Source organism: Protopterus annectens, chromosome 5.part1, assembly GCF_019279795.1.
Source record: "Protopterus annectens isolate FY-2018-M chromosome 5.part1, PAN1.0, whole genome shotgun sequence".
In the NCBI taxonomy this organism is placed as follows: Eukaryota; Metazoa; Chordata; order Ceratodontiformes; family Protopteridae; genus Protopterus; species Protopterus annectens.
Window position 1 is genome coordinate 455,728,468 of NC_056736.1, and position 22,500 is coordinate 455,750,967.

The following is a 22,500-nucleotide window of genomic DNA, read 5'->3' on the forward strand; positions in this document are numbered from 1 at the left end:
AAATTAAAAGGGAAAAATATAAAAAAAAAACCCAACGGGAAAAACAGACAAAAGGAGGCTGGAATTTATTGGTGAAAATTGGCAATGGAACCAAGGTACTGGGAGCAAATAACTAGAGAAGGAAAAATGACAGAATGGGAAGATGCCAAGAATTTATTTGGTCTGTGGGTTACAGATTGCATTCCCTATAAAGGGTTGATATCAGAGTATATGCAAAGAGAAATAAATAGGGGTCCTAAATAAAAGACCAGCCCTGGTAGAGTTATTTGAAGAATCTAGAACAGAAGCTGCCATTAAAGCAGGAGTAATTAGTACAGCATATAAAATATTGCATGATAACTATAAGAATCAATCTAAAGAGGTTAGAAAGGATAGAGAAGAGAGACTGGACAAGCAATTCACAAAGAAACAATGGGAGGATATATGCACGTCCTCCAAATTAAGCAACAAACTCTAGAAAATTTATGATTTTTGCTTGGGAATGTTTAGACATTTTTATACCTCACGTAGACTTCAGAGCATTTTTCCTCAGATAGACAGCAAATGCTACAGATGTGACTGGCAAGGAAAGAGGTAATTGGGAACATATTTTCTGGGAGCGTGGTGAATTGGTGGACTTTAAGGATTCCTTGCGGGATGTACTGTTGGAGATGCTGGGAGGGCAGACTGGTGTGATGAGGGAGATGATTTTTCTGAGTTACAATACAGAATCGGAATTGCCTAAACATGGTAAAGCCGTGCAGTGTCTAATTATGGTGGCGGCCAAAAAAGCAAATACTAAAAAATGGAAATCAAAATCTAAATCAACTAGATTAGAAGTAGTAAATATAACAAGAAATAAATAGATCTTTAGAATAGGGTAAGAGTAAACTACATAGGAAAAATGCATATTGTGGGAATACACACAAGTGAGGAAAGAGATTTAAAAAAAAAGGCAGGACTTAAATGAACTATGTAAAGTTTGACTGAAAATGATTGGATAGATAAGTGATGTATAATGTTTGCAACTGGAATGTGTCACTAAGGTTTACGATATAAAATGCTTGCAACCAGGATTGTGTTGGTGTGATTTTTCATTTACATAAAATGTATGACTGCCTATGTTGTAAGGGATGATTTAATAAAGATGTTACTTGTTTAAACAAAAGTCAGGAATTGAATAAATTTATGTAATTTGCTTAGGTTATATAATGTATAGCTATATATGTGAAGTATAAGGTTTGTAAATGCGACCTTAATATAGCTTATTTTTATATAAAAGTAAATTTACCTGTGCCACAAGTGTTAATTCAATAGAGGTGTTAAAAATGGGAAGGGTTGTAGGACACTACGATGCTGTCCTCTGTTGATGAAGATATGGAAAACGCTGCAGAGTCAGACCCAAGATGAGAAAATAAATGCCGGTAATTTAAAAAAACTATGTAAAGCCTATCTGCTTTTTGGAGACTGAAGGCTGTTAAAGGCAGCATTTATTATACAAAACAAGGCTGTCACTAGTGGAGAATAGGCATAGAATGAGGCACACATTCTCTTGTAACATATCATAATGCCTCCTTAATTCAAGGGGAACATCCACTTGTTCCTACAAAAGCACCTCATTCACTCAAGCTATAAAATAAGAAATTTCCACCTAGAGAGGTTGTGAGAACCAAGTTTCCTTATTAACTGGAGATTTGGGCTGGAAAACCTGCAGAAGACAAAACCGTGCTTATGTCAGTATCTGACCTATGTTCCTCAGTAATGTTTCTACTGACCTGATTTACAAGTACTGTATTCAGAGTACCACAACGGATTATTTTCTTACTTTAGCCAAGAAATTTAGTCAATCTTTTCTTACAGACACCATTCTTCTGATGAACTGTAACTTTTTTTCTCTTTATGGGTATTCCTGATGACAGACTAGAAGGAATGTACAGTTGTGTCAAATCTTACCATAATGGTAGATGTCCTTGCCTTCACCACTGCAGTATTCCTTATGAATGGGATTCCCTGCTATGAAGCCCTCCGTCCAGCCAGTTTACAAATGTCTGCCATTGCTTTAAAGTACGCTGAATGGCACCTGCACACTCCATGCATAAGGTAGGGCATAAAGGCGACGTTCAGGTGTACCACCCTCAGAACAGATTGCCCCAGTAGGAACAGCAGTCCAAGGAAAACCAAAGAGAACCTGCGCAGCCAGGAAGGGAAAAAGACCAGGGGGGATGGAGGGAGGGAGTGAATACTGCAGCAGTGAAGGCAAGGATATCTACTGTTATGGTAAGATTTTACACAACAGCTCTAGCTCTGGAGATTCCATCTAACTGGTAATGTTTGGTAAAGGTATGCACAGATGTCCAGGTAGCAGCTTCAAGAAAAGAATTAGCGTCCAAGCCTTTGAAAAAAGGGACCAGAAGAAGCCACAGCCTCTAGTGGAATGAGACTTTACAGAAGAAGGAAGGCTCTCACCATGAAAAGTGTAACAAAAGGAAATAGCTTTTGAAATCCAAGTGGAAATAGTTTGCTTGGAAAGAGCCAAACCTAAAGACCTATGATGAAATAAAACCAATAACCGGTCATACTTTGATAGCTTTAGTTTTATCCAAATAAAATCTGAGTTGTCTATGCACATCTAAGGTATGCAGCAGCACCCTCTCACGGTCAGATTGTGGAGAGGGGAAAAAAGTAGGCAAATTAATAGACTAAGTGACAACTGATTAACCACCTGGGGCATGAAAGGAGGATTAGTACGAAAGGACACCCTGCCCTCATGAAATATTAAAAAAGGTGGACAAGCCATAATGCCTTGCAACTCAGACACATGCCTGGCAAAGTGAGATTAACAAAATAACTGTCTTCCAAGAACAATGTTGCAAGGAAGCTGAAACAGCAGGCTCAAAAGGAGCCAGAGTCAATTTTTCCAGAACATAATTTAAGATCCCAGGGAGGAGGAACAGGCTTTCTGGGAGGTCTAATACTGAAAAATTGCTTAGCCTCAAATCTAGAAGCAAATGTGGGAGTTAAAGGCAGACAAAGCAGAAAGAGCCGATAAGTGGGACTTAATAAAAAAATGGTCCAAACCAGCAAGGAGTTACTCACACAAATAAGAACCAAAGGAACATTCACAGACTGTGGGTCTAGGTCATGAGAAACTCACCAAATAGAAAACCTCTTCCATTTAGACAAGTAGATTTCCTAGTAGTAGGTTTCCTGGCCTCCTGCAGGACCTACAGCACGTCCTCAGAAAAAAGGTGTCTATGAGGAATCAAAACCCCTATCAGCCAGTGTCAGTTGAAGCGTGGACAGTTGGGGATGGAGAGACCCCTCCTCTTTTGTGTGAGGAAATCCACCCTGTGAGGTAACTTATGATTATTTCTCCTGGCTAGATGCAGAAGTAGAGGGAACCAGTGCTGCCGCAGCCAAAAGGGAGTTACCAACAAGATTTTGGGAGCATCCTGTCGAATCTTGAACAGGAGACTCTGAATGAGAGTAAGGGAAGGGAATGCATAAAGAAACATCCCCTTCCAAGAAAATGAGAGGGAGTCCATCTTCCATACCAGAGGACCTGGGATTGTGGCACAAAAAGAGAGGAAGTTGACTGTTCAGAGGGGAGGCAAAGAGATCTAATTGAGGAGTACCCCACTGGTGAACAAATGTTCAGAAACACATCCCCGTGAAGCATCCATTCGTGGGACTGAGTGAAGGAGCTCCTCAGACTATCTGCCAAAACATTCCAATCTGAAAGAATGTAAACTGCCTGAAGAGTCACACAATACTGGATAGCCAGATCCCATACCAGAAGTGCCAGCTGGCAAGATGGTAGGATCTCATACCCCCCCCCCCCCGTTTGTTGATATACCACATGACTGTAGTATTGTTTGTGAATACCTTGAGGGGGCCTTCAGAGAAGAGAGGATGAAAGGCCTGAAGAGACAGCATAAGAGCCCTCATCTCTTTGATGTTTATGTGCTCCTTCCACTGATGAGGCGTCCGCACTCCCTGAACCCTCAGGGAGCCAAACGTTGCTCCCCATCCCACATCTGAAGCATCTGTGAACAGATCCTGAGAGGGAAGCAGAGGCTGAAATGGGAGCCCTGGTTTCAGAGACAATTGCTGAATCCACCACAAAAAGTTCCTTCTTTGAGACACGGGAGTAGAGGAACAGGAAAGTCTAAAGGATGCGCATGCTGAAGCCACACGGACCTCAAAAAACACAATGTGGAGTTTGGCCAGAGGAAGCATTGGAATGGTGAAAGCCATGAACCCCAGAGCTCTCAAACTCCCTGGCTGAAATGCATTGGCACAGTTTGAAACCTGCAACTCAGAAAGACATGATCCCGAGAAGGAGTCAGGGAAGACTTAAAAAAGTTTATTGTGAACCCCATGCTCTGAAGAAGAGAAATGGTAAAATTAAGACGTTGCAAAAGGATCACTAGAGAAGACGCCTGAATCAGCAGATTGTCCAGATAAGGAAAGATTTGGATCCCTTGAAGCCTGAAAAAAGCAATCACAGGAGTGAGGCAAAGGGCAAAGCATAGAACTGAAAATGCCAGGAAGCTGAGAAACATAAAAATCTCCTGAAGAGAGGATGGATCGGAATATGGAGATAAGCATCCATGAGGTCCAGAGACACCAGAAAGGCCTGAGGGAGCAAGAGAGGAAAAATGGACTGAAGGGACAACATCTGAAAGGAAGGCACCTTCAAGGAAGGTGTTCCGATGGGAGAGGTCTAGTACAGGTTTCCAAGTACCTTCTTTTCTAGGCACTAGAAACATTCCTGAATAAAACCCTTTCCCCCTTGGGACACCGGCACTTCTTGAATAGTACCAGGAGAGAAGAGGTCCCGAAGAACCTCTGGGGAAAAAAGGAAGCTGTTCCAGAGGAGGCTGAGGAATGCCCATAAAAGGAGGGCAGGAAATCCAGACCATGAAGTACTCTTGACAAATGATTGACAGAACCCAAGAATTCTGGGTGATCCGGAGCCAAACAGGGAGAGAGAAAGGCGAAGAGAAAGAGGAATGCGGCAGAGAATGGGTGGATAGTCTGACAGCACCTGGTTTGTCTGGAAAGAAAGGCTTAAGAATCACTCCAGGCCAAGTGGCCTTAGCAGGAGGAGTCCGTTTACTACCCTTTCTGCCTTTAGAAGGAGGGAGAGACAGCCTACAAACAGGCTGGCTTAGAAGGGTAGTTCCACTGAAATTTAGGCACAGGAGAAACAAAGACATGTTAAGCTCCTGTAAAGCCTTCCCCTAGTCCTGAAGAGACAAGAATACAACAGCAGCCGCTTTACCAAACAAAAGAGCATTACCAGAGGAGCATCCAACAACTTAGCCTTAACATCAGGCAAAGGTTGAAGCTGAAGCCATGAATATCTCCTCAGAACCAAACCAGAAGAAGCAGCCCTTGAAGAGGCATCTGCTGCATCATAACTACATTTGATGGAATGACAAACTACCTTAGAGGAAGCCCCAAGCAAGGAAAGAGCAGATTTACCCTCAGAGTCTGGAAGATCAGAAAGAACCTGGCAGGCCTGAGAAAGAAGAACCAAGACATGTTTAGAGCTATGGGTCTGATAATCAATAGCCCTAAAAGCCAAGATGGATGAAGCATAAACTTTCTTACCCAGTCTATCTACTTGTCCCTGTCAGAAGGCAGTAAAACTTGGATGAAGGAAGCAATTGAGAAGGCTTATCCAGAGGCTACAGACACCACAGAGGGGTCAGCAGCAGGACATTTAAACAAAAAGGAACAATCCTCAGGCACCCTATAAAACCTATCAGACTTCCTGCCAGCAGAGAGCAGAGAATCCAGCACTTTATAGGCAGTGGAAAAAAACATCCAATAAAGCAGGCAAGACAGGAGGAAGGGCCACAGGTTTAGGAGATTCCATCTGCAGTAACTCGTACTACCGCCTATGGATATCTGAAACCTGGGCACAATCTCACTTAAAGTCCATCATCCTAGAGATGGAGCCCGAAAAGGAAATTTCATCAGACGGATTATCTAGAGTATGAGAATCCTCCTTCTCAGACCCGAAGTCTAAAGGAGAAGGAATAAATAAGTCATCAGAATCCACCTCAGAAGAATGCAATTTTCTGGGCCTTTTAGGGGAAGAGGCAGACCAAGGAAGAGCAGTAACCAACCCATTGAGGAGGCCGCAACAATAAAGCATGAAATTAACTCCACAAGTAAAGGCCTGCCACTTTGTAGATCCCTAGGAGCAGAAGAAACATGGTTAGTTTTCAGTTTCTTTTTTAAAGGGACAGCCATCCTAGAAACCTGAGAAGGCCCAGCCTCAGGACAGCATTCCACAACTGCAGTAGGAACCTCTTCCCTAAACAGAAACTGCTGAACCCCACTAGAACCCTCGGAAACGGTCAACAGTGGTTCCCTCTGAATGCCAAAAACAGACACCTGCAAAGCCTCATCGGATGTGCCGCCTGCCAGATCCTCACCGGCTTCCAACCTAGACACTGTAGCAGAATCTGACAAAACAACTGTGTGAGCCTCTGGGTGCATAATAACCTCAGGAGAAACTCCTGGCAGCAGCTAGACAGTGGAAGATTCCAGTCTTACCTTATGCACCTTCTTCCCAGACAACTGACCCTCTGGGAAAGAAGTTCCGTCCATGGTACCCGCAGCAAGAAGCTTAAGACACTGATTCTCAAGGTACAAGGAAAGGGAAGAAAGCCTACTACGAAGAGTTTTGGGGACAAACACCTGACCAATCAAACCAATACGCATGGTCGTAAGCAGCACCAAGGCAAAAAAAGACATCATGGCGGTCTTTATGGGGAATCAGTCTCCCACACAAAACAAACAGAAAAAGTAACCAAAAACCCAACTGGGTAGTTATCTGCAACTGTGAGGACGCCAGCAAACAGGCATAAGCACAGAAAAGACAATACACAAAAAACGGTTACACAAAAAAAAAAAAAAAAAAAGCATTTGCAACAGACCTGCGGTTAAAACAGCATTCAACTGGCAGCAAAGAAGTTCTAGGGATGGTACACCTGAACATCACCTTTATGCCCTACCTTACACAGAGTGTGCAGGTGGCATTCAGCGTACCTTAAAGCAATTGCAAACCTTTGCAAACTGGCCGAATGGAGAGCTTCACGGCAGGGAGTAGTGAATGTAAGGACATCATCTGCCCCATCAAGAGGTCTCTTCCCCCAGTCACATCCAGGAGCATCCCCTGGTACATCTCCATGACCTGCTAAAGATGGTTCTCCCCATACCCAATTTGGGCACTGGAACAGCTGAAGAGGATGTGGCTGACCCATGGTTTGTGGTAGCTTAAAAGACTCCAGCAGAGGAAGCCACAGAGATGAGTGAGTGGTCTAACGAATGACTGCCAGCCACTGCAGAGTCACTAAACATTGGCTGAGGTGAAGACTTAGCCCACTGTGTCAGCAAGGGCTCTTTTGTGCAAGTTTTTTTTCTTTCTAGGAACTACAGAAGGCAGACCAGAACAAGTGGGTTAAGGTGTCCATGCTGTGATCACGGAATATGCTTTGGATGCAGTCAAAAATCAATAGAAGGAGTTGGTCAGAAGGCATGTGTAAAATTGTAAATCTACTGCTTGTGCAAACTTTGGCCGTCTCAACACTGTAGTGTGTGAACAGCACACTAAATTAATGTTAGAAACTCCTTCAAAGTAAATTTAGCCTAAGTGAAAAAAAAATGACAGGCAAGTTGTCATAGCATGAACACAAGTACTGTATAACCTGTAGTTATCTCTGCCCAATTAAAACACTTCCCTACACAAAATTTTCCCTTAAAAAATACGTTTACATTAGTAGTATATTCTGCCACTAAAGCCCCAAAATAGTTGTCCTCAACAAGACATACTGGTTTCTTAAAGTGACAGAACCACTAAAATAAAATAAACAGAACTTTATTAAATCTAATGTATCACTATATTTAAAATTCTGAGTCAAAGGGGTTCCCCAAAGGGGACTTATTTATGTACCAATAAGGAACTGAAGGATGGCTGCTGCTCTTGTGAAGCTTCTGAGCTGCTGCTTCACGAGGTGGCAAGAAATTACTGAAGATTTTACACTGTCTACTGAGTTTCCCCCTCCTCTGGGCTGACCAATCAGCAGTCAGAATGGATGTGGGGGCAGAAGCCACATCTTTTGGAAGTTGGCCAGCTGGATTTTGAGCTACTGTAGCCTTGGGAATAACACAACCTTTTATCTGGCTCAGTTAATTTCAAAGAAAATTTCTTCTCTAGATATTACTGCTGTTACCTTCCCTTATTTATTATTTCTTTATTTATATTTGTTGACCGGGAGTGTCCACCTGGACGTAGGTCCATTTTCAGCAGAGGCCCGGGGAGAAAAGTTTCACAGTTAAAATAAACAGACAGTAGTTACATTGGGTTACATAGCGATTAACAATTTAAATAGCAAATTACTTACAACATATACACATGAAGAACACAGTACATCAGTAGTCAACTAGAATCTTTATCTGTGAAGTAAAAAACATATATTATCAGATCCATCATCGAATACAATGCCCCCTTTTGTATGTACGAATCCTAGCATATTGTTCAGCTAGAACAGACCAAATAATTTTATCAATAAAATTAAAAGGCTTTAAATCTTAACATATCTTGATAACAGAGCTGCCATTTTCATGTTGCTTATCAGCTGCTCCAAGGTGACAGAGTCATTTTGTGCCATTTAAGACTATCCAATTTGACCTCCTACTTCTCAGTAAAACCAGTGGCTCTACCAAGTACCCATCCTACGAACCTAAATCTACACCAACAAATAAGGCTTGCTGAAGGGATAAGTACCTAACTCAATGTAGTTCCAGCCTACGGAATAAGCTACCACTACAAGTCAAAGTACTTCGTTGCTCGTCTAAGGTTCGTCTTAATGACTGGATGAGCTGACACAATTTTACACTAAGGGATGACATATAGCCCCGCTTGACATAGGAGGTGAACACTATTAACTGCTTGTAAAGGGTGGCAAGAACTTTTAAAATATGTCTATGTAAAGGTGTATATTGCTAGGCATCTTACTGTTGTAAGATCACTTGCCTAGTACTGCTTCTATGCTCTTATGAACATCAGCTTCCAACAAGCTCTTGGTGCTTTAGCAGAGGAACATTACTTTTTGAACAAAATTATTTCTTCACTGAAACATCTTTCAATCTGCAGTTTAGGCTAGATTTCGTCTTGGACTATTTGCCCTCACCACAACTACTTCTGGTTGCTTTAAAACTTTGCTGAATAATCACCTTAATTACCAACTTTAAAAAGAGACTGATCATAGCTTAATAGGTAATGACTAGGTCAATGACCACAGGGGTCTTTTTAAGACTAGCCATACTTCCCAAACATATTGGGCATACTTTGATATCAGAGTTCAGGGATATATGGAGGCTTGGGCATTGGTGGTCAAACATGTGCCAAACCAAGGGTGAATTTCCAATTTCCCAACCAGTGGTCCAAGTTGCACTTGAATTGGGTTAGGGAAAACACTGCTTTACATGGATGGGAAGCCCGTTCCAAGAAGGGATAGTCTGAGACATGTACCTGTCCCTCCAACATGTCCTATTTAAGTTGCAGATGAAGTTTTGGTCCCTTGATGGGGTAACTTTGATGTTATTTGTTTTGCTGGTGCATAATAGTTCCATCAGAGAATGTTTTGTAGGCCAGGCATACACTGCCTCAGCAGTTTGTAGAAGTATAGGGATAGTGCTTTGAGTCGGTGCTAGTAGGACATGTTTAGGCCATATGTTTTTTTTTGTGATGAACCTTTGTGGATGTTTCAACTGGTGCATATGCCTGGTCAGAACATTCCAAAGGGGGCACTGTACTCAACTATTGACATAAGTGCAGAGCACAGATAAACAATGACATCTTTGGACCTAGAAGCCATACCATTGCTTATAACGTTGCTCAGCACAGAGCGATTTCATTACTGCAGTAGGCACGATACTGACTGTATGTGTTCCCTGATCACTTGGTCTACTCAGAGGTGTATTAGCAATGAGGTAATCTCCAGAGGTAACCATCTTTTCAAATGGTACTGTTGTGCAGTTGTTGGCACAGAGTTTTAGATCATGGCCCTGGTACCAGTCTATGTCAGGCCTTTTTGGAGGGTATTTTTGTCACTGGGGGATGCTATGATTGCACCTAGTTTGCAATGGTCTAAAGTGGGTCAGACCATGGCCGCTGATGTTGACCTGGACTTCAGACTAGTAGATGCCAAAAAGGAGCTGCCCCATCACTGACCCTTGAGAGACTATATTAGCGAGTGGAGTCTATGTGGAGGTAGACTCCCTAAGTCTAACTTTACAGGTCTTATCTGTGAACCAGCCAGCTATTCAGAGGGTGACACAAGGGTTTATACACAATTTTGTGAGTTTACAATGCCGGAGTAGTGTACTGTATTAAATGCTTTGCCCAGGACAATGCAAAACAGTATGCACCATTTTCCACTCATCCATTGCTTTTGTGACCTTCTCAAATAAGTTCACCAGGTTGAGAAGGTATAACCAGTCTTTCACAAAAGCACACTGGTTGGATCCAGTGTCTGAAAGTTTTCTATGTCATCGATTTCTTTCCATGGCTTTGCATAGGACACCATTTAGACTTGTAGGTCTGTGGTTGCCTTGGTCCACAGATGGCCATTCCTTGTGCAGAGGGATGACAGCTTCAGTTCTTCAGTTGCTTGGCACAAATGCCTGGCTAAAGGCTGTGGTTAAAGTGATTTCTGGTGGTCATGAAAGGTCATGTTTCATGACATTAAGAAAGTTTCCTGTGGGTATTACAGGGGCCCACTGCTGCAGCATTCTTGGTCTTGGAGAGGACATCAAGGACCTGTTCCTTAGGAATAAATGGGGGAAGTTATGGTTGAAGGTATTTCCTAAGAGGTATCTGGAAGGGAATGGAACTAAAATTGGAGCTAAACTGGTCAGCCAGTAGCTTTACTACATCTTCTGGCTCAGCATAGGTGGCTCCATTTACAACTAGTTCAGCACACTGTTTATGGCCTTTGAGGTTGCAGACATAGCTGAAGAATGCCTTGTGACTGTTCTTGGCCTGGGAGATTATTTTTACCTCAAGATTTGGCTTTGGTAGACAATTAGCTCCCAGAGTTGCTTGTTTAGACTGGCAGCATTCTTATCTTGCTAGGTATTGCACTTCCTAATTGTTGCCATGATCTTCTTTCTTTTGTTATACAACCTATTGATACTGGGATCCTACCAGAGTGTCTTGTTTAGAGTATGTCTTGCGTTTTCTTCCAGATGGGTACTGCAGTCTCTATTCAGCCCTAAACATGATTGCACAGGGTTTGTGTGAATAATTTTAGGGTTTGAGAGGGCTTGTAATTTTTTTAATAGTAGAAAGCTTGCCTTAGAATAACTGCTAAAAGTTCCAGGGTTAGCCAGGGTCCTGGAATTTATTTTTATTTCAAAGGAGACAACTTTACGATCAGACCTGACCAGTGAGGACATTACATCTGGGAGGGGAGCTAATGTTCAACCATATTTGTGAAGACAAGGTCAAGGATGGTAGCTCCCTTAGCTTGTCCCGGGGGGGGGGGGGGGTTCGGTTTACAAAGTCCAGCAATCACTGCACCTACACGCTTGGGTAGTGTACGATTCACAATTTATAAATGAGGTAGCTAAAGTCATCCATGAATATGGTGTTGGGATGAATGGGCAGTGTCTCCAATATGTTTAAGTATGTTTTATTTGTTACCTGGGTCATTAAGGGGAGCCAGCAACTTGCAAAGATATGGTATGGGACTTTGTCTACTGCAATACAGACATAAAGAAGCTTGTGTGTGTGTCAGACTGTTTGACAAGCCTTATAATACAACCAAAAGAACGAAACAGCAACAAAGAAAATACAACGGCCAGAAAACCAAAATAAATTTAATAGAAGCACTGAATACTCTGACATCTCGGCTGAAAAGCCTTCAAGGAGTAAGGAGCCGAGACGTCAGAGTATTCAGTGCTGCTATTAAATTTATTTTGGTTTTCTGGCCATTGTATTTTCTTTGTTTGACAAGCCTTGCAGTGTTTTGTTTCTGATGTAAATTGAAACACCATCATCTTTTGTCCCTTTCTATGCAGTAGCTGGTCTAAATGTGTAGAAGGCATTACAGCCCTGCCCTGAATGAGTGCTCTATGTGGCTTTAAACCATGTCTCATTAACTGCACAGACATCTGTATTCTCCAGGGCAAGTAGAGCTAGCAGGGATTGGAGTTTCTTGTTTAGACCCCTAGCATTGAGCAGCAACACCTTTATATTATCTTGGGTTGGATTTGCTATGTTGAAAGCTTTATCAGGCTGACAGTGCCTGAAAAAGGTACAATCTGGGGTGGATAAGGTTTTAACCAATACTCAAAAAGCCTAGAGGGGTCAGGTGCAGATGATGGACTACCAACCATATCCTTCCACGTTTACGAATATTGTATCCCCCCCTTTGAATGACACCAGAAACTAAGACAATTTATTAAAGTCAATTATCTTCCCTTCATCAGTTATTCTTCTGTTAATATTGTGGCATCATCCAAGGAAAAGGCAGGATGCTGCTCAGTGCTGGACTTGCACTGGCCTGGGACACACAGGTCTCTCTCCATATAGTTCAGGAGAGTATATTTTGGGTTATTTATACCCACATGGACCAGAAGTGATACTAGTACTTGTGGTTCAATGACCGGAGTGCATGAATGATCTGGCAGATCCTGGCCCCTGACAGGCAACTGACAGCAACTCTCCCCTTACACAGCCTGGTGAGTGCGGACACGTGCCTCACAATGGAGTCTGTTAGAACCAAAATATTTGGTTGTGTAGTAGTTTGCCTTATAGGCCTAGCAGTTAAGACATCATAAGATGCGGGTGTGTGTGTCATGGTGGTTGTTTTGATAGAGTACCAGTGAGCTTGTCAAGGATACTTAATGTGTGGAAAGCCTTTGGGCTTTAGCAAGATTACATTCAAGATCCTCAGCATGTGCAGGTCTAATGGTGGTGGGTGCAGAGTATGTGCGTTTCTAACAACCTGTATAAATGCCTGCTTTAAGACAGCCTTACCTCCAGTGAAATTATGTAGCGTCTTTCACATACTATATCAGTTTAAGAATTAGATGGTTGTCCATAATCACAGAGACTATTGTTCTATTGTCTTACGATGCACAGCCACAAAACTGGCTATAGAGCTATCCATGGTTATAGACCTTTAAGTGATCTACAAGCGGATGGTACAACAAGGGTTTATAGCTCAGCAGCTTGGGTGCTGTAAGAGTAGTCACTACAATCAAGACTATCCAGGACTAAACACTGATCCTTCTCTTGCTACAAGCAAAAGGAGCAGCACTAGTCCCAAGCTGCTTCCCGAGAAGTTACATTAACCCAGATACTTATGAGGTTCAGTACACTGTCTATCGTCTTCTCTTAGTAAATACAGCTAATAGAACCTATAGCAGTTGGACACAACAGAAAGACAAGATGCACAAAGGCACTGAAGAGTTTCTCAACTAAATTGCAACCAGACCACTCAGTGAAGTCCTGAACACATTACCCTATCAAAGACCAGCAAGAACCAGTGTCCCTCTACTCCTTCTCTCACCAAGAACAAAGCAGTAGCATTACTCTAAAGCGAACTCCTAAGAAGTAATTTTTAGGCTTTCCAGTGACTGGTAATCTCTAGAAACGCTAGGAAATAATGTCCCTCTGCACCTTCTTTCAACAGAATCAAAACAGAAGCAATAGTCTCAAGCCGATTCCTAAGAAGCGATTCCTATGCTCACCAGTTACTGCTAGCCTAGTCCTAGATGCTACAGAATTTAAAAAATTAGGAAAAAAAGGATTAATACACTGAAATTTGCAGTGTGTAATCAGTAAGTGGGATGGTATGAAACAGAAGATAACTCCAGCTTTAAGAGTCTAAGGGGAGGGCTTTCCTTGTTGATTTCTCAGTGCCTGGCAGCATGAACAGATGACACCAGACTGGAAGGAATGTCCAAAGTCAGATTTATAGTAGGTGTGGGCAACTGAAAAGCCACCAAGTTTAATAGCACAAGAGGGATGGGGTGGGTGGGAAAAATCAAAAGCAGTCAAAAAACAGGAGTGGTCACACAGCACTTCAGCTAAATAATAATACAGCTAAATAATGGATCAATTTCTCAGCTCCACCTACTAATTAGCAAGACTGGATTCCTTTACATTAAGTGAATTGAAAATGAATTAAAATGTCTTGGCTAGGGTCAGTTAGAAAATTAGCACTCCAAGAAGAAAAAATAACTTACTATAATAAGTGCTCGTCTTGCACTACTCTGTTAGTCTGTATTGTACCTGAAAATTATTGGGCATAGCTTTACTTTCACAGGCAACTTTTATCAATGATAGCAAAGATGCACAAAAATGTTGGACTTGGGGGCATAAACACTCTTAGCCAGACAACAAAAGAAATCATGAAGGACAGGGCATGCATTCATCCTAGAGTTCAGGAACTTCTGGGAAAAAATGCTGAATTATAATTTTTGGAAAGGATGACCCTAACTGCAAGAATCAAAAAGGAATACTCTGTTGGATCTCAGGGATTTGCACTGGGAGCCAATGCCATTTAACACAGTCCTTTCTAGGATTCATCTGGTGTTGTGTTCCTCTTAATATATGCAAGACAATTGGAAATTATGATCCATCATATCCATAAGCATATTTCAAGAAGGAAGCCATCTAGGCTACAGTAATCGACTGACATTTTCTCTACCTGCTCGCTCTCTCTCCCCCCACTTTTCCATTTGGCCCATGCACTCTTGAAGGTGTTAGCGAGGTTAAAGTTCACTGCCCATTCAGGAAGCCTGCTCCACACATCCATGACTCTCAGTGAAGTAGAACACTCTAAGATCTAGGTTAAAGTTTGTTCTTCCCATCTGCACCTGATGTAGTCTCTCCATCACCCTTGTTTTTCATCTGTAGAATCTAGAATAGTACTGACATTTTTTTTCAGACAGAAAAGAGCTAACCAAGATGTAATACGTAACACTTCCTTTCCTTCGGTTTACTTTTGATGGAGGTCAGATGTCTGGCAAGGGTGGTAATGTTGGGCCAACAGGTTGTGGAATGACATTGCATATATTCTGGATTTTATCAAAAACAAAAAAACAAAAAGAAAAAACAAAAGGCAACTCAGACATGTGACCATTAGCCAGTGTGTCACGTGGTGAGACAGTCAACCTCCACCTGCCTCAGGAAGGCAGCAGTTAAGTATGCAGGAACACTGCTGTCCACCTTGGGGATGTCTTCTTATGAGTAGCAGTTGTCTTTTTCTTTAGCTGTGTAGACTAATCCTGCTAGAATTGACCCAACTGTGACTGGCCCCTTCCAACATTAACCTGCTGACTTTCTCTGCCAACAACCACAACTTTTCTTCCTTCTCTTCTAAATTTTACTCCTGCAAACAAGAGGGTCTTACTGAGCTCTTCCATATCCTTAAGGTGCCTCTTCACCTTGTCAAACAGAAACGGACCTAAAAGCTGGGAATCCAAAAGGCAACAGTTGCATTATCCACAAAGTCAGTCAGGGCAAGCCATGAGTGTCAGTGATCCTACTGTATGGGCCACAACTTCTGCAGTACTTTATGATACGGAAAATAAGGATGTCATGTTTGAAGAGGCTGCAGTCAGACCTGCATATATCCTAAAGGTAGACGCCAGTAGTTCTTCCATATGAACATCTTGTTGGCTAAATGCCACTGAAAATAGACCAAACAAGTGAAACAGTAATGCCTTTAAGGAAAGCTTGACAGTTGCCAACATGTTGTTACCAAACCTGTCTATGGCCATAGAATTGCTTCAAGTTTGAGAGTCTCAATTCAGACAGTGCATTATCTTGGGCTGCAGAAAATGCAGTTTGTATTGGGAGGGAGTGGGGATACCCAAGCAAACCTAATAGCATCTTCTTAACATGTCTATCAATAGTGAACCCAACCACAAGGACAACCTCCTTTGGAAGTTTGAATGGGGTATACAGGCCACTCCCCTCTTTGTTCTATCATGTACAGATATTACTGAAACCTTGGGACTACAATGAATCCCTGGAATTTGCCCTTTTCTCCTCATCATACAAATTGGCTGCTGGGCAGCCTAGATGAGATTCCAAATAACTTTTCTTTTTGACTTACTAGGGCTTTCATGGGAAGGCTTCTGATCGGAGGAGGAGGATATCATCATTGAGGGAGGTTTCTGGGGATAGGCTGTGGCAGGTCAGGCTGGAGGAAGGAGTTTGAATAAGTTTTAAAAGCTACCTAGGCTGCCTGTAGTGCACTTTGCAAGAAGGTTGGCACTTGCATAACCTGGGCCCAAGTATACAGCAACTACAGGTGGAATACATCAACCAGTGCCAACATGTTCATAGCCAAATCCATCAGTAGGCTTGCAGTTAAATTGATTCTGACTGCAACAGTATCATGTAAATCTGAACTGTCGCTGTTTGGAGGACTGGACACCACCAATATTAGTACTGACATAGAGGACTTAAATCATGGCAATGGAGCCATCAGGAAAGAGCAGAGACTGGACTTTCTGTAAACTCTATACATATCACCACTAAAGTGCAACTGACTATGGGAAAGAAAGACAAATTGGGCAACTTTACTAACTTATGGTCTGGACTTTGGCAGTAACATGCCTTAAAGGGCTTGACATTTAAAAAGCAAGCAAGACAGGCAGACAATGTTTATCACTTGTTTATTAAGGTTAGAATCATTATGCCAACAGCCTCTTTTCAGGAGAGAACCGAAGTGGTATTCAAGCTTGGTGGAAAATTTGTCAGGAAACCAGGGAACTTCCCTACTCTTTGCAATAAGGGGCCCCCGTTTTGGCAGGCTTTTACAAAACCTTCCTTACATTAACCCAGATACTTATGAGGTTCAGTACACTGTCTATCGTCTTCTCTTAGTAAATACAGCTAATAGAACCTATAGCAGTTGGACACAACAGAAAGACAAGATGCACAAAGGCACTGAAGAGTTTCTCAACTAAATTGCAACCAGACCACTCAGTGAAGTCCTGAACACATTACCCTATCAAAGACCAGCAAGAACCAGTGTCCCTCTACTCCTTCTCTCACCAAGAACAAAGCAGTAGCATTACTCTAAAGCGAACTCCTAAGAAGTAATTTTTAGGCTTTCCAGTGACTGGTAATCTCTAGAAACGCTAGGAAATAATGTCCCTCTGCACCTTCTTTCAACAGAATCAAAACAGAAGCAATAGTCTCAAGCCGATTCCTAAGAAGCGATTCCTATGCTCACCAGTTACTGCTAGCCTAGTCCTAGATGCTACAGAATTTAAAAAATTAGGAAAAAAAGGATTAATACACTGAAATTTGCAGTGTGTAATCAGTAAGTGGGATGGTATGAAACAGAAGATAACTCCAGCTTTAAGAGTCTAAGGGGAGGGCTTTCCTTGTTGATTTCTCAGTGCCTGGCAGCATGAACAGATGACACCAGACTGGAAGGAATGTCCAAAGTCAGATTTATAGTAGGTGTGGGCAACTGAAAAGCCACCAAGTTTAATAGCACAAGAGGGATGGGGTGGGTGGGAAAAATCAAAAGCAGTCAAAAAACAGGAGTGGTCACACAGCACTTCAGCTAAATAATAATACAGCTAAATAATGGATCAATTTCTCAGCTCCACCTACTAATTAGCAAGACTGGATTCCTTTACATTAAGTGAATTGAAAATGAATTAAAATGTCTTGGCTAGGGTCAGTTAGAAAATTAGCACTCCAAGAAGAAAAAATAACTTACTATAATAAGTGCTAGTCTTGCACTACTCTGTTAGTCTGTATTGTACCTGAAAATTATTGGGCATAGCTTTACTTTCACAGGCAACTTTTATCAATGATAGCAAAGATGCACAAAAATGTTGGACTTGGGGGCATAAACACTCTTAGCCAGACAACAAAAGAAATCATGAAGGACAGGGCATGCATTCATCCTAGAGTTCAGGAACTTCTGGGAAAAAATGCTGAATTATAATTTTTGGAAAGGATGACCCTAACTGCAAGAATCAAAAAGGAATACTCTGTTGGATCTCAGGGATTTGCACTGGGAGCCAATGCCATTTAACACAGTCCTTTCTAGGATTCATCTGGTGTTGTGTTCCTCTTAATATATGCAAGACAATTGGAAATTATGATCCATCATATCCATAAGCATATTTCAAGAAGGAAGCCATCTAGGCTACAGTAATCGACTGACATTTTCTCTACCTGCTCGCTCTCTCTCCCCCCACTTTTCCATTTGGCCCATGCACTCTTGAAGGTGTTAGCCGGGTTAAAGTTCACTGCCCATTCAGGAAGCCTGCTCCACACATCCATGACTCTCAGTGAAGTAGAACACTCTAAGATCTAGGTTAAAGTTTGTTCTTCCCATCTGCACCTGATGTAGTCTCTCCATCACCCTTGTTTTTCATCTGTAGAATCTAGAATAGTACTGACATTTTTTTTCAGACAGAAAAGAGCTAACCAAGATGTAATACGTAACACTTCCTTTCCTTCGGTTTACTTTTGATGGAGGTCAGATGTCTGGCAAGGGTGGTAATGTTGGGCCAACAGGTTGTGGAATGACATTGCATATATTCTGGATTTTATCAAAAACAAAAAAACAAAAAGAAAAAACAAAAGGCAACTCAGACATGTGACCATTAGCCAGTGTGTCACGTGGTGAGACAGTCAACCTCCACCTGCCTCAGGAAGGCAGCAGTTAAGTATGCAGGAACACTGCTGTCCACCTTGGGGATGTCTTCTTATGAGTAGCAGTTGTCTTTTTCTTTAGCTGTGTAGACTAATCCTGCTAGAACTGACCCAACTGTGACTGGCCCCTTCCAACATTAACCTGCTGACTTTCTCTGCCAACAACCACAACTTTTCTTCCTTCTCTTCTAAATTTTACTCCTGCAAACAAGAGGGTCTTACTGAGCTCTTCCATATCCTTAAGGTGCCTCTTCACCTTGTCAAACAGAAACGGACCTAAAAGCTGGGAATCCAAAAGGCAACAGTTGCATTATCCACAAAGTCAGTCTGGGCAAGCCATGAGTGTCAGTGATCCTACTGTATGGGCCACAACTTCTGCAGTACTTTATGATACGGAAAATAAGGATGTCATGTTTGAAGAGGCTGCAGTCCAGACCTTGCATATATCCTAAAGGTAGACGCACAGTAGTTCTTCCATATGAACATCTTGTTGGCTAAATGCCACTGAAAATAGACCAAACAAGTGAAACAGTAATGCCTTTAAGGAAAGCTTGACAGTTGCCAACATGTTGTTACCAAACCTGTCTATGGCCATAGAATTGCTTCAAGTTTGAGAGTCTCAATTCAGACAGTGCATTATCTTGGGCTGCAGAAAATGCAGTTTGTATTGGGAGGGAGTGGGGATACCCAAGCAAACCTAATAGCATCTTCTTAACATGTCTATCAATAGTGAACCCAACCACAAGGACAACCTCCTTTGGAAGTTTGAATGGGGTATACAGGCCACTCCCCTCTTTGTTCTATCATGTACAGATATTACTGAAACCTTGGGACTACAATGAATCCCTGGAATTTGCCCTTTTCTCCTCATCATACAAATTGGCTGCTGGGCAGCCTAGATGAGATTCCAAATAACTTTTCTTTTTGACTTACTAGGGCTTTCATGGGAAGGCTGATCGGAGGAGGAGGATATCAGCACTGAGGGAGGTTTCTGGGGATAGGCTGTGGCAGGTCAGGCTGGAGGAAGGAGTTTGAATAAGTTTTAAAAGCTACCTAGGCTGCCTGTAGTGCACTTTGCAAGAAGGTTGGCACTTGCATAACCTGGGCCCAAGTATACAGCAACTACAGGTGGAATACATCAACCAGTGCCAACATGTTCATAGCCAAATCCATCAGTAGGCTTGCAGTTAAATTGATTCTGACTGCAACAGTATCATGTAAATCTGAACTGTCGCTGTTTGGAGGACTGGACACCACCAATATTAGTACTGACATAGAGGACTTAAATCATGGCAATGGAGCCATCAGGGAAAAGAGCAGAGACTGGACTTTCTGTAAACTCTATACATATCACCACTAAAGTGCAACTGACTATGGGGAAAGAAAGGCAAATTGGGCAACTTTACTAACTTATGGTCTGGACTTTGGCAGTAACATGCCTTAAAGGGCTTGACATTTAAAAAGCAAGCAAGACAGGCAGACAATGTTTATCACTTGTTTATTAAGGTTAGAATCATTATGCCAACAGCCTCTTTTCAGGAGAGAACCGAAGTGGTATTCAAGCTTGGTGGAAAATTTGTCAGGAAACCAGGGAACTTCCCCTACTCTTTGCAATAAGTGCTGTAGCAGCTTTTACACCTACCTTGAACTACCATTAACCCCGGCAAACAGGACCTTGGTATAGCACATGCAAAAGATGGCACACAAAAAGGAGTGTAGTGTACTTGTCTGATCTTCCAGCACCAAAGGCAAGTGTGCTATCTGCTGAGTCACTGGCACTACTGAATAACACAAATAGGAATACTATAAAAGTGCAAACATTTAATCAACCAATCAACATTTTCCAGTTGAATTCATTATTCAGCCCAAATTAACACGGACTACTGCATCAGAATCAATTCAGCTTCCTTCCCAAGTAAACTCCTTTCCACAGCTTCACTTCTCTCCAAGTCTTTCTTGCCTTTAATGTCATTGATGACTTGTTCAGCTACCGAATTCTCATTCTGTACATCATTCATATGTTCCTGTAATCTTATTTTTAATTTGTTTGCGCTTGTCTTTTGAAACACAAATCACACAGACAATACATGCATCTGCTTTAGCAATGCAAATATTCTGTCCCTTACATTAAAACCATCTTACCAACATACTGAGCTGCCTTTGCTACATACTTACATGTATTACACTAATCAAAGGCAAAAGTTCCTTGTGGTGTTGGTGCTTTTTGAATAGGCACAACCTTACACTTAAAGTAACTATGCGAAACCACATCCTTCAAACTTTTTCTCTTTAAAGTACCCTTAATTTATCATTTAACAGCAACTCTTCCTAAAAAGGGTTCTAATGTTTCTTTACCAAAGGTGACATTATACACATGTTCAGTGAAAAAAATACACATTTGTTTAACTATATACCTTACTATTAGACTTATTACAATAACCTAATCCGCATTTTTACCACATCAATTTTTACCACATCAACTAGATAGCTTCTATTAATAACTTCATCACATTTGTGGCATCACCAAAAATGCAGGCTTAAGGCACTAGCCATTTGAGTAATAGCACAATGAGGAGCTGAAAACTATAGCAATGTGTCCATGGGACGATCCCAGGGTAAGAGAAAAAGGACAGAACTTGACCCTTTTGCAAACCCTCTTAGCATCTGTGGCCCAAGAAGCCAGGAAAGAGGGGATACATATTTTTAGCTCTGTGCCCTGTTTGTGGCTTGATTGTTTTTGCTAGCTTTTCAAGGTCTACCGTAGGCAGCAGAGCTATACTGGAGAGTAGGAAGGCCTTGACTGGCCTTAGAACACCTTAGACAGTTCTAGGTAATTAGGCCTAAAAGTCATGATTACGGCCAATTTATCCTTGTCCTGCAATTACTACTGCATGGATTTCACCTCATTTGAGTCAATAACTGAAGACACTGTTGTAGGCACCAAGGGTTTTCTTGGAGCCTCTGTTGTAAAAGTGAGGCAGTTTCACTCTACAGATCAAACACCTGGAGTTTATTAAAAGGCTTAGCTGGGGTTGGAGGCCACAAAGAAGTTAACGACTGTCAGCAGCCACAGATGACATGATCTTGGGATGGGGAGCTGGAGTCCTAAAACAGGCAGTTTATAGAAGAAACTTTGGAGAGTTTTTTTTGCCTTTAAGCTTTTGGCATAACTAATCTCCTTTAAATGGAGAAATGAAGCAATAGCACATGTTGCAACCTTCTCCTATGCAAAGGAAGCTGTGTGTGTGTGTGTGTGTGTGTGTGTGTGTGTGTGTGTGTGTGTGTGTGTGTGTGTGTGTGTGTGTGTACATCATACTACATGTGCATTCTTTTTTTTAAATAGCATGCTGGGCACAGTGGTCTGTACAGGCTCAACCACCACAGCACCAAGGAACAGAAGAAACGACAAGTTAATAAATTGCAGTAAATGTCTGAAGAATCAGCAGGAACAGATGGACAGACAGGCACACAGACACACACACCTATGCTAGTAGACATCTAATCCCATGTCTTTCATGGCCAACTGGAAAATAAGGGAGAATGATGAATGGAAAATTTATTTTAAAGTTATTTAGATTAAGACAATTTTACTGACAGGTGAACAGAGTAAAAATTTTTACCACGGTAGGACTTCCACCAGATGGTACATACTGCCATGTGACAGCTGTCTGTGGACTAACTGGACTGCTTGATTGAAATGTGCAGGGAAGTGTTGCCAGTGTTCCATTCCCAAAACTGAGCTCTGGTGCAGTATGTATTGTAACACTGGAAATCCTTGGTACTAGAGAGAG

At 41.9% G+C, this 22,500-nt stretch overlaps 1 protein-coding gene across 2 annotated transcripts in view; it reads right to left on the bottom strand.

Annotated features, from left to right (window-relative positions):
• Positions 1-22,500, bottom strand: part of MPZL1 (myelin protein zero like 1) — a 1,012,702-nt gene that overhangs the window by 705,638 nt on the left and 284,564 nt on the right. For both annotated transcript variants that reach the window (XM_044073105.1, XM_044073106.1), the window contains exon 2: positions 22,330-22,490. In XM_044073105.1, coding sequence (XP_043929040.1) covers positions 22,330-22,490 — 161 coding nt within the window. The remainder of the gene's footprint in view (positions 1-22,329; positions 22,491-22,500) is intronic.